Source organism: Schistocerca nitens, chromosome 2 (genome assembly GCF_023898315.1).
Source record: "Schistocerca nitens isolate TAMUIC-IGC-003100 chromosome 2, iqSchNite1.1, whole genome shotgun sequence".
Taxonomy (NCBI): Eukaryota; Metazoa; Arthropoda; class Insecta; order Orthoptera; family Acrididae; genus Schistocerca; species Schistocerca nitens.
Window position 1 is genome coordinate 997508560 of NC_064615.1, and position 12943 is coordinate 997521502.

Here is a 12943-nt window from a genome sequence, read left to right on the forward strand (position 1 = left end):
CTCTTCTTTCCTTTCCCTTTCTCTTTTTTCCTCCCTGTGCGTGTCTGAAGGCCGACCCACGCATTTCCATGCGTAGCCGGTGATGGGGTAACGCGTAATTCCCCGCCCCGGGTAGACAGGTAGGACACGTACGTACCCCCTGGTAACGGCCAGGCCCAGGGAGGGGTGATTACCCGAGCTGATACCTTCCGAAAGTGCCGATTGGTCCCTCCGTCCGTTTGTCGGGAGATGTGAACAATCACCTAAGGCGGGAGTGCCCTCAGATAGGGCCCCCACAAGGAAGGAGCACACCATCGGAGACGTCGGTAATCATGGGGGATACTTTCGCAATGGTTTCCTCATCTTCTACTATGTCAGCTCACAAGCGTAAGTTCAATGAGTCTCAGCCACAGACAGTCCTTCATCGTTACCACAGTTCCTTGTTGTTTCTCCATCTGACGAAGGTCACGACTTCTCCACGGTCAACCCTTTCATTATTCAGAAAGGTGTCGACGCAATTGTGGGTCCTGTAAAGTCTTGTTCCAGATTACGAAATGGCACCTTGTTGTTACAAACAGTCAGTGCCCTCCAGGCACAAAAATTGCTGCATACTTCACTGCTACACACCTTCCCTGTCTGGGCGGAACCGCACCGTACTTTAAATTCAATACGTGGGGTCGTTTATACTCGCTCCCTCGACGGATTGTCCGACGAGGAAATTCAACACTACCTGTCTGACCAGGGCGTAACGGCAGTTCATAGCGTCATGAAAAGGGTTGACACGAACATCATTCCAACCCGTACTGTCTTCTTGACATTTGACAAAGTTCAACTCCCATCGAATATCAAAGCAGGCTATGAGATAATTTCCGTTCACCCTTACATCCCAAACCCTACGCGTTGCTATCGGTGTCACCGGTTCAATAACACCAGCCAGTCCTGTTCCAATCCGGTCAAATGTGTTGTGTGGCAAGGATGCCCATGAGGGTGCTTGTCCACCTCCATCCCCTCATTGCATCAACTGTATGGGTGACCACGCTGCTTCCTCTCGAGATAGCCCCATTTTTAAACTCGAAAAGCTCATTCAGGAAATCAGAGTGAAGGAAAAGGTGTCGACCTTTGCTGCTCAAAAATTACTCACCAGTCTACAGCGCACCGTGCCTCAGACAGGAAAATACAGCACTGCCCTTGCCTTTCCTCGGCCAACAAAGGAGGCGGCCACGCAGACTTGTGACCTTACCTTTAGTGCCACGGTCGTCAGATCGGCCAGCGCAAAGATCGCCCGTTCAACCTCACCAATTTTGCCTGCCCACTCTATGGCTCACCCTTCATCGGGTTCTGCTATATCTCGAGCCCAAAAGTCAGACACCAAGACTTCGAAAAAAGAGCATACTCGTGAAGATTTTTTACGTACCCCAACTTCACAACCATCGGTTCCTCCTTCATCTAAACATCATGTTCTCAAGAAGGCTAGTAAGAAACCCAGTTCATCTCCTTCTCCACCAAGGCTTGTCTCATGTACAGCACCACCTGGCGGTAATCGCCCTCGGCCGTCTTCTGTGTTGCCGAGGCGCACTGCTGGTGGCCGATCAACCGGCCGATCGCTGGTGGCAGGAGCTGCTCCTGAACAACCTATGGATCAGGATCTTCTGCCTTCGGCTGACTGCCATTCCATGCTGTCAGTCACAAGCTCTGAGCAGTCGCTGAGTTGACGGCAACCTTGGTCACATTCCTCCATTTTCTATTCACCCTATGTCCATTATACACTGGAATATCCGCGGCCTTCGAGCCAATAGGGATGAATTGTCGATCCTCTTACGATCCTACTCGCCGGTCATCTTCTGTCTTCAGGAAACAAAGCTGCGTCCCCATGACCGCTTTGTTCTCCCCCATTTTCAGTCCGTCCGATTTGATCTCTCCTCTGTTGAAGGCACTCCAGCACATGGAGGACTCATGATTCTTCTCCATGATGTTGTTGTTGTGGTCTTCAGTTCAGAGACTGGTTTGATGCAGCTCTCCATGCTACTCTATCCTGTGCAAGCTTCATCTCCCAGTACCTACTGCAACCTACATCCTTCTGAATCTGCTTAGTGTATTGATCTCTTGGTCTCCCTCTACGATTTTTACCCTCCACGCTGCCCTCCAATGCTAAATTTGTGATCCCAGCATCCCAGCATTTCTCCCGAAGAAACGCGCAGCGGAAGTGCAACCTCTTGCTTTCTCCATGATACTCTCCATTATCACCCAATCCCCTTAAACACTTCCTTCCAAGCTGTCGCTGTCCGTCTTTCCCTTTCGGGATATAACTTTTCTCTTTGTACTGTATACATTCCATCGTCCACACCAATGGCACGAGCTGATCTCCTTCATCTTCTTGGTCAGCTTCCACCCCCCTATTTGCTGGTTGGGGACTTCAATGCCCACCACCCGCTTTGGGGATCTCCACATCTTTGTCCACGTGGCTCACTATTGCTAGACGTCTTCCACCAAGCAGATCTAGTTTGACTCAACACTGGGGTCCCTACATTTTTGTCTGCCTCCACGACAAATTTCTCTCATTTGGACCTTTCGGTTGGTACTGTTCCGCTAGCTTGGCGCTTCGAATGGTTCGCCCTTGATGATACACACTCGAGTGACCACTTTCCATGTGTCCTTAGACTGCAGCCTCAACTGCCGTATATGCGCCCGCGATGCTGGAAGTTTGCCCAAGCCGATTGGACACTTTTTTCGTCTCAAGTGACATTCGATGACCGTCACTTTCCTAGCGTCGACAGTGAGGTCACACATATTGCGGATGTTATTCTTACAGCTGCGGAACGTTCAATACCATGCACCTCCGCATTGCCCCAGCACCCCCCAGTTCTTTGGTGGAACGAGGCATGCTGTGACGCAATACGTGAGCGTCAACGTGCTCTTCGTGTTTTCCGCCACCATCCTACTTTGGCCAACTGTATCCGCTGTAATCAGTTCCGTGCGTGATGCCGTCGCATCATCTGCGATAGCAAGAAGGCAAGCTGGAAATTCTTTACTAGCTCATTTAACAACTTCACTCCCTCCTCGGAAGTTTGGAGTCGGATTCGACGGTTATCTGGCGTGCCTAGGTTCTCCCCGGTCTCTGGGCTCACTGTCGCGCATGATACGTTAGTGGTCCCCGGCACAATTTCTAACTCATTGGGTCAACACTTTACTGAGATTTCGAGCTCTTCAAATTACCCGCCAGTGTTTCTTCCGAAGAAACGCGCTGCGGAAATGCAACCTCTTGCCTTCTCCTCTCAAAATCACAGAAGCTACAACAGTGTTTCTCCATGCGGGAACTCCAACATGTACTCTCTTCTTCTCGCTATTTCGCCCCAGGACCGGATGGTATCCACATCCAAATGTTGCTGCATTTACCGTACCATAGTCTGCGTTACCTCCTTGGCCTTTATAATCGAATTTGGAAGGACAGTACTTTTCCCAGACGGTGGCGGGAAGCTATCGTCGTTCCTGTTCCGAAACCGGGAAAGGACAAACATCTCCCCTCTAGCTATCGCCCCATTTCTCTCACGAGTAGTGTATGTAAGGTTTTGGAGCGTATGGTGAATTGCCGTTTATCCTGGTGGCTGGAGTCCCACAGTCTTTTAACACCTGACCAATGCGGTTTCTGAAAGCATCGTTCTGCAGTTGACCATCTTGTTGCCCTCTCCACGTATATCATAACAATTTTCTCCGGAAACACCAAACGGTAGCAATATTTTTTTGAACTGGAGAGAGCCTACGATACCTGTTGTAGGACAGGCATCCTCCGCACACTGTTCTCTTGGGGCTTTCGAGGTCGGCTGCCCCTTTTTCTTCGCGAATTTATGGCAGAGCGCACATTTAGAGTGCGGGTGAACACTACTCTCTCCTGTACTTTCTCCCAAGAAAACGGGGTACCACAGGGCTCCGTGCTAAGTGTTCTACTGTTTGCCATTGCCATAAATACAATTATGGATTGTCTCCTTCCTGATGTCTCGGGCTCCCTCTTTGTGGACGATTTTGCGATCTACTACAGCTCTCAACGGACCAGCCTTCTTAAACGACGTCTTCAAGGATATCTCGATCGCCTCCACTCTTGGAGCATTGAAACCGGCTTCCGCTTTTCTCCCAGTAAGACTGTTTGTGTTAATTTTTGGCGTCGTACGGAGTTTCTTCCACCTTCCTTACATTTAGGACCTGTCCACCTTCTGTTTTCGGACGTCGCTAAATTCTTGGGTCTTATGTTTGACAGAAAACTGTGCTGGTCCTCCCACATTTCCTATCTTTCGGCTCGCTGTCTGCGATCCCTCAACACTCTCTGTTTCCTGAATGGTACCTCATGGGGAGCGGACAGAGTGGTCCTCGTCTGCCTCTATCGTGCCTTAATGCGATCAAAATTGGACTATGGAAGCGTAGTTTACTCCTCTGCTCGGCCGTCTATTCTTCGTCGTCTCGACTCTATCCACCACCGTGGATTACGTTTAGTGTCTGGAGCTTTTTACACCAGCACTGTGGAAAGCCTTTATGCTGAGACTGCTGAACCTCTGCTGTCCAATCGGAGAGCTGTCCTGAGTCATTATGCTAGCCATCTGTCTTCCATGCCTGCAAATCCGGCTCATGACATTTATTTTTCGACGCCTCCTTGGATTTAGGGTATGCAGGCTGCCCTTCCTCCCTACTACCACCGGGAGTCCACTTCCTTCAACTGCTCCATTCTCTTTCCTTACACTTTCCTAAAACTTTCTTGACAACTTGGGGTACAGCACCGCCTTGGCTTCGTCCCCGGACCTGCCTGCTCCGTGACTTTTGTCAATTTCCCGAGGATGGTACCCCTTTACTTGTTTATCGTCGGGCATTTGCTGCTCTATGCGCACTAATGAAGGATGCCACATTTATTTACACTGATGGCTCAAAAGCATCGTTAGGTGTTGGGAGTGCCTATATTGTTGACGACACCCCAAATCGATTTCGGCTTCCCGACCAGTGTTTGGTTTATACTGCGGAGCTTTACACTGTTCTCCAGGCTGTCCAATACATCCGTCGCCATCAGCGGATACAGTATGTTATCTGTTCAGATTCTCTCAGCTCTCTCCTCAGTCTCCAAGCTCTCTACCCTGTCCACCCTCTGGTTCTCCGGATTCAGGACTGCCTCCACTTGCTCCACTTGGGGGGCATCTCTGTGGCGTTCCTCTGGCTCTCAGGACACATTGGTATCTGTGGAAATGAGGCGACCGATATAGTGGCCAAGGCAGCAGTCTCTCTTCTTCGGCCGACTATTCGCACGATTCCTTTTGCCGATCTATGGAGTGTTTTATGTCGTCGTGTTGCTTTTTTATGGCACGCACATTGGTCGACACTTCCAATAATAAATTGCGGGACGTGAAAACTCTTCCCTGTGCTTGGACCTCTTCTTCCCGAATGCGTCGTCGGGAGGAGGTAATTTTAACTAGACTCTGGATAGGGCACTGTCTTTTTAGCCATCGCCATCTTTTAAGTGGCGATCCTTCCCCACTCTGTCCCCACTGCTCTCAGCTGTGGACGGTAAGACACCTTTTACTTGCGTGCCCCTATTTTACTCCGTTACACGCCCGTCTACAGCCGTCGCCTGATATATCTTCCATTTTAGCCGATCGCGTTCTTGAGTTTATTAGTGCCAGTGAGATGATGTCAGTCATTTGAAGCTCTTTTTGGGGACAACCAACCCCCGTCTATAGTGGTTTTTTAAAGCTTTCCTTCTGTTCTTAGTTTCTCCAATTTTTTGAGTTTTGTTCCCATTGCTGCTGGTTTCCAGTTTCGTTTTTTAGATTTCCTGAGTCACAGACCGGGCGCTAATGACCGTAGCAGTTTTGCGCCCTAAACCCATAACAAAACACTCATTTATAAGAAGGGTAATAGAAGCGATCCACAAAACTACCACCCAGCATCCTTGATGTCGATTAGTTGTAGAATCTTAAAACATATTCTGACTGCAAACATAGTGAGGTATCTCAAACATAATGACCTGTTCCATGATAGCCAGGACAGATTCTGAAAACATCGATCGCACAACACCCAACTCCCACTTTTCTCACATGACATACTGAAAGCTTTAAATCAAGGCAGTCGCGTAGATCCAGTATTTCTCAGTTTCTGAAAAGTATTTGACTCAGTTCCTCATCCATGCTTATTGCCAAAAGTATTATCATATGGGATATCAAGCAAAATTTGTAATTTGATTGAGGATTTTTTAGTTGGGAGGACGCAGCATGTGACCTCGGATGGAGAGCCATCATCAGACGCAGAAGTAACCTCGGGTATGCCCCAAGGAAGTGTGTTGTTCTGCCCTTGCTGCTCATGTTGTATGTTAATGATGGGTGGACATTATTAGTAGCAACCTCAAGCTTTTTGCAGATGATTCATTTATCTATAATGAAGAATTGTCTGAAAGAAGCTGCATTAATATTCAGTCATATCTCGATAAGATTTGAGAGAGGTGCAGAGATTGGCAACTTGCTTTAAATATTCAGAAATGTAAAATTTTACACTTTACAAAATGAAAAGACATAGTATCCTATGGCTATAATATCAGCGAGTCACTGTAGGCTGCTACAGATATCTGGTTATAACACTCCTTGGGGGATACAAAATGGAATAATCATAGAGGCTCAGTAATCAGTAAAGCAGGTGGGAGACTTCAGTTTGTTGCGAGAGTACTGGGGGAATACAACCAGTCTACAAAGGAGACTGCTTACAAATCACTGGCATGATCCCATCAGGAATATTTCTCAAGTGTGTGGAACCCATGTCAGATAGGACTAATAGAGAATATTGAATATATCCAGAGGAGGACAGCATGAATTGTCACAGGTTTGTGTCACTTGTGGGAGAGTGTCACAGAAATGCTGAAGAAACTGAACTGGCAGTCTCTTGAAGATAGATGCAAACTGTCCCAAGAAACCCTACTTACAAAATTTCAAGAACTGACTTTAAATGATGACTCTTGGAATATTCTACAACCCCCTATGTATCAGCCACCTAGGGATACTGAAGACAAGAGTAGATTAATTACAACACACACAGAGGTATTTACACAATTATTCTTCCCACACTTTGTGCATAAATGGTATGGTAAGAAACCCTAATAACTGGTACAATGGGGCATACCCTCTATCATGCCCTTCACTGTGGTTTTCTGAGTGTAGATGTAGATATATGTTATAGGACACAGGTTTGGGAGCAGGGATGGAATAAGGTTGGACGAAGGTGTTGCATAAGGTGATTGGGTGGTGGTATATCACTGTGTGAGGGTGGGGAGGATATTTCTCCTTTCAGGGCATGGCAAGAAAAATTTTGAAACAATGGTGGAGAACACTATTATGTTTTTGCAGCCCTGGATGATACTGATTCGTGAGAGGGTGCTCTTTCATGGCCAGTCAATTGGTATCCAACATTCTGCTAAGATATTTGTACTAAATTATTTTGGACAGTTGACACTGTGAAGATTTGAGACTAGAACATCTGTCGCAACATCCCAGCGGCCTGTATGGCCATGCAGTATTGGCTCAGCAAGTAATTGAATAGAGTACAAAAATGTCATCACATTAGTTGAGTGCTGTTCATTTTCAATTCCAGCTGCAAGATTACTGAAAGTAAATCAGCGAGATTTGTAGAGGGATACACACAACATAGTTCCTGTGCTAAAAAATTATAAAATTTCTTATGTAAATGCACCTACTTTCATACTTCACAAGCCACCTTACGGTGTGTCATGGCTGTTCGTACAAATTGAGCTAGTTTACTCTCATATTAAAGGCATGGAATGTCATTTGGAGACTTGTATTGGTTTTTGTAGAATGATTTTTACTAAAGCTTCATGACAATTTTTTTCTTTTTTTTTTCACTTATCTATTGCGAGACTAGAGTCATAGAACAGTATGCCTTTTGCGAGTCTGGGGGGGAAAAGTAGGTTCACATATTTAGTGTTTTAATCACGTTTTAAATCAGCAGTGTGTAATCAATTATAAGTGAACCATATGCTACAGGCATTTGTTATATTCTCAGATTTCCATTTGTTCCTCAAGTTGTAATATGTTTTATATTTAGTATTATTTGTTTTGTGATAGTGAAGAGTTCGGAACATTTTCACTACATTCAGGATTTGCTGGTTTCTTTTTTCTTGCAGGAAATGGATGCAGAAGCGAGTTGTGTGTTTAGAAATTACTACAAATGCTTGAGAGAGGACTTGTGTGAAGTAACCATGTTGAAAGTGTTGCTGAACATCTATTACAAAGTGCTACAGTGTAGAAAAAACGAACTCTTTGATGTTGAAGCAAACATAATTTTGGCTGCAAGGACATTATTACATAGAATTTTGAAATTTCGAAAGTTGGATCGCACAATGGGTGTTGCACTTTTATGTATTAATAATGAAAACTCTGTACAGGAACTGACGGATGCTTCAAAAACCTTTGCTCATGACTGTGTAAGACTAGGTGCGTTGGCAGAATTAGCTGTAGCATTTGCTGAAATAGTTGAATGCAGTGACATAATGACAAAATTTTATCAGACTCTTATAGGCTGTAAGTGGATAAAGACATTAGTGAAGTTTAAAATACCATACAAGGAAGCTTACAAACATTACAGTTCAGGGTCTCAACATATGTTCAGAGCACTAATATCTGTTGACTCATTTTCTACACAGTTGGTTGAAGAATTTTGTAATGACTTCCATTTGGACGTGGAAGATTACCTGACTTTGTATCTGGAAACTCTTATTTTATCTTGGAAACCCCAAGTAGAGGTAACAGTAAATCCAGACGGTAGCAGAGGATTCAGTGTAAAGAATTCAGAAGAACCTATTCTAAAAAAGGGAAAGGAGATAATTGAAAAGATAACCTTAAAGGAGAGAGTGCGGACATGTTTACAGAAACTGTATTACAAAATCAATTACTATAATTATGAAATGTTTATGTGTGTCAATGTTCTCATGAACCATGATGATTTTCAAAATGAAATGAACGATGAACATCAACTTCTTTGTTTCTTGAAGAGATATCAAAGGTTGAGGTAAGTTCTGCATTATGTAATTAGAGAGATTTATCTGTATATTTGAGGCTTTGCTAAAGTGTGGTGGTGGTGGTGGTGGTGGTGGTTTGAAAATTTACTTTAACTGCATGCATTGTACTGGTGGTGCTTTGTGCAGATTTTCTACCTGTTGCAGGATGATTTCATTTGTCAGTATTGTGTGAATTAAGATAATCACTTTTGAAGTAGGTGGCTTACTCCTGGCAAAAGCAATTTGAGGATGGAGGAGTGGAGGGAGGATGGAGGGGTGGGGGGTTGAAAATCATATTAAGTCCAAATATACAAGAGGCTGTGGTGAACCCAAAAAAGTCCTTTTCACCTCCATTTACTGCCACTAGTTAATATGCCGAATAAGAGAGGTGAAAAGTAAGTTAAACCTCTCCAGTAAGGTGGGGTGTCCTACTGCAGTGGATCCTACATAGAGGAACTGAAACACTTGACGCAAGAAAGATACCTGTGCTTGTATCTGTAGGAACCAATTTGTAAACTTGACCCCCATAAGAATAAGCCTGAAGTAGATAAAGCCAATGAAGATGTTTATTTTGTAATAATGCATACTACTTCTCTGCATTGCCCTGATACACATCTCCAAGCATTAACTGTTGAAATTCATGTGCCAGAAATAATATAAGTATATTCCCTTCACTTATCAACACAAGACATGTGACACACTCAATACAATCCACCTGACCATTTCTCCTGTTGAGTGTTAACAAACATAACGTGCTTTAGGGTCCATTCTCTCCCTGCCTCAGGGTTAGAGTTGTAGAGTCTCCAGTATTTCAGGAGCTGTGTATTCTGATCACTGGCAGCCAAATGCATTTCAGAATAGCTAGACTCATCCTCTGCCATAGCTCTCATAATTTGCTCTCCACCACTTCTCCCAAGGTCCCTTCTGTAACCCTGAGTAGTCGCCAAAGGAAAACCATCGAAATAGATCATCAGCAGAGCGGAATAGATACTGCGCACCCAACTGGGTGTTCTTCAACATCAAGACAGTGTCCAGTACTGGGTGGATCACACTACACCTCATCACATTGCAAGTGTGACCCACCAAGCTTCTGATTTACCTAGTCACCTTTACGGCTTCCTGGCCTTTGATGGAGTGACAGGTGCTTCTCTTCAGACCTGCGCCTGCCTGCCCTGCGGCTCTGTGACATCGCACAGGCAACTGAAACACTTACGACCACTGTCACACCTAACAAAGACCCTAAGTGACTGTGAAGAGGGGTGGAACTAATTAAAATGCAACATTTATAATTGTTTTTTAACTGCCCATTCTCCAAGTGACAGCTGGATTCAGAACTATCTGAGGCTCACAGTGTGCCTGCTGTGACCAAATCCAGTACAGTTTGCTACAACTCGTGCAAGAAAGCAGCAAACAGCCTAATAAAATTGAAATAAATTGAATTTAATTGATGAAAGGAGAAAATATAAAAATGCAGTAAATGAAGCAGGGCAAAAAGGAATTCAAACGTCTCAAAAATGAGATTAACAGGAAGTGCAAAATGGCTAAGCAGGGATGGCTAGAGGACAAATGTAAGGATGTAGAGGCTTATCTCACTAGGGGTTAGATAGATACTGCTCACAGGAAAATTAAAGAGACCTTTGGAGAAAAGAGAACCACTTGTATGAATATCAAGAGCTCAGATGGAAAACCAGTTCTAAGCAAAGAAGGGAAAGCAGAAAGGTGGAAGGAGTATATAGAGGGTCTATACAAGGGCAATGTGCTTGAGGACAATATTATGGAAATGGAAAGGATGTAGATGAAGATGAAATGGGAGATATGATACTGCGTGAAGAGTTTGACAGAGCACTGAAAGACCTGAGTCGAAACAAGGCCCCGGGAATAGACAACATTCCATTAGAACTACTGACGGCCTTGGAGAGCCAGTCCTGACAAAACTTTACCATCTGGTGAACAAGATGTATGAGACAGGCAAAATACCCTCAGACTTCAAAAAGAATATAATAATTCCAATTCCAAAGAGAGCCGGTGCTGACATGTGAAAATTACTCAACTATCAGTTTAAAAAGTCACGGCTGCAGAATACGAACGCGAATTCTTTATAGACGAATGAAAAAACTAGTAGAAGCCGACCTGTGGGAAGATCAGTTTGGATTCCGTAGAAATGTGGGAACACGTGAGGCAATACTGACCCTACGACTTATCTTAGAAGCTAGATTAAGGAAAGGTAAACCTACGTTTCTAGCATTTGTAGACGTAGAGAAAGCTTTTGACAATGTTGACTGGATACTCTCTTTCAAATTCTATAGGTGGCAGGGGTAAAATACAGGGAGCGAAAGGCTATTTACAATTTGTACAGAAACTAGATGGCAGTTATAAGAGTCGAGGGACATGATAGGGAAGCAGTGGTTGGGAAGGGAGTGAGACAGGGTTGTAGCCTCTCCCCAATGTTAATCAATCTGTATATTGAGCAAGCAGTAAAGGAAACAAAAGAAAAGTTCGGAGTAGGCATTAAAATCCATGGAGAAGAAATAAAAACTGAGGTTCGCCGATGACATTGTAATTCTGTTAGAGACAGCAAAGGACTTAGAAAAGCAGTTGAACGGAATGGATAGTGTCTTGAAAGGAGGGTATAAGATGAACATCAACAAAAGCAAAATGAGGATAATGAAATCTAGTCGAATTACGTCGGTTGATGCTGAAGGAATTAGATTAGGAAATGAGAGGCTTAAAGTAGTAAAAGAGTTTTGCTATTTGGGGAGCAAAATAAATGATGATGGTCGAAGTAGAGAGGATATAAAATGTAGACTGGCAATGGCAAGGAAAGCGTTTCTGAAGAAGAGAAATTTGTTAACATCGAGTATAGATTTAAGTGTCAGGAAGTCGTTTCTCGAAGTATTTGTATGGGGTGTAGCCATGTATGGAAGTGAAACATGGACGATAACTAGTTTGGACAAGAAGAGAATAGAAGCTTTCAAAATGTGGTGGTACAGAAGAATGCTGAAGATTAGATGGGTAGATCATATAACTAATGAGGAGGTATCGAATAGGATTGGGGAGAAGAGGCGTTTGTGGCACAACTTGACTAGAAGAAGGGATCGGTTGGTAGGACATGTTCTGAGGTATCAAGGGATCAACAATTTGGTATTGGAGGGCAGCATGGAGGGTAAAAATCATAGAGGGAGACCAAGAGATTAATACACTAAACAGATACAGAATGATGTAGGTTGCAGTAGGTATTGGGAGATGAAGAAGCTTGCACAGGATAGAGTAGCATGGAGAGCTGCATCAAACCAGTCTCAGGACTGAAGACCACAACAACAACAATGCAAAATTGCAGAAAGAACAGTTTCTCAACTTGAAGGACAGGAGTGATTTTGCATTGAGAGATTTTGCCCCTTATAGCTTCTCCCTGTATACCTAGTTCAAAACTGCAGTAAAGATACTTTACAAATAAATAATTTGTGTACAGTAAGAGTTTCCTTCTCATAAACTGTAGTTGCACATAGAAATCAGCCTGGAAAAGTGAAGTTTAAGGGCTGCTCATCTACCAGTAGCTACATTTTCCTTTATTTTGTTATCCTATAACTGGCAGAGATAATAGTTTCGCAAATTAGAAGTGCACTAATTTGTTAATTAATACCTTCATATTGATACCGGTGATGCTGTTAATCTACTCCCACATGACCGATTTTACAAATAGATAGCACTACAGTAACAATGATGAAAATGGAGATGTCTCTTTGAAAGAAGAAAGCCCGGCAAAAGAAAGGAAGAAAAAAAATCCAGCATCCAATTAAAAAATCTTAATTGACAACTCCTTTATGCAAGTTCAGATTCTTATTTCATAAATTAGTGTCACAGTCATGAATGTGTGGTGTGACTAATGCAGATTAAAAGAAGGGAATAGATGTAAGAGTTATGGTCAGCCCAAAG

General features: G+C 43.9%; 1 protein-coding gene across 1 annotated transcript in view; it reads left to right on the plus strand.

Moving 5' to 3' along the window:
• LOC126235494 (uncharacterized) overlaps positions 1 to 12943 on the plus strand; it is a 284326-nt gene that overhangs the window by 194480 nt on the left and 76903 nt on the right. The window contains exon 17 of the mRNA XM_049944213.1: positions 8138 to 9021. Coding sequence (XP_049800170.1) covers positions 8138 to 9021 — 884 coding nt within the window. The remainder of the gene's footprint in view (positions 1 to 8137; positions 9022 to 12943) is intronic.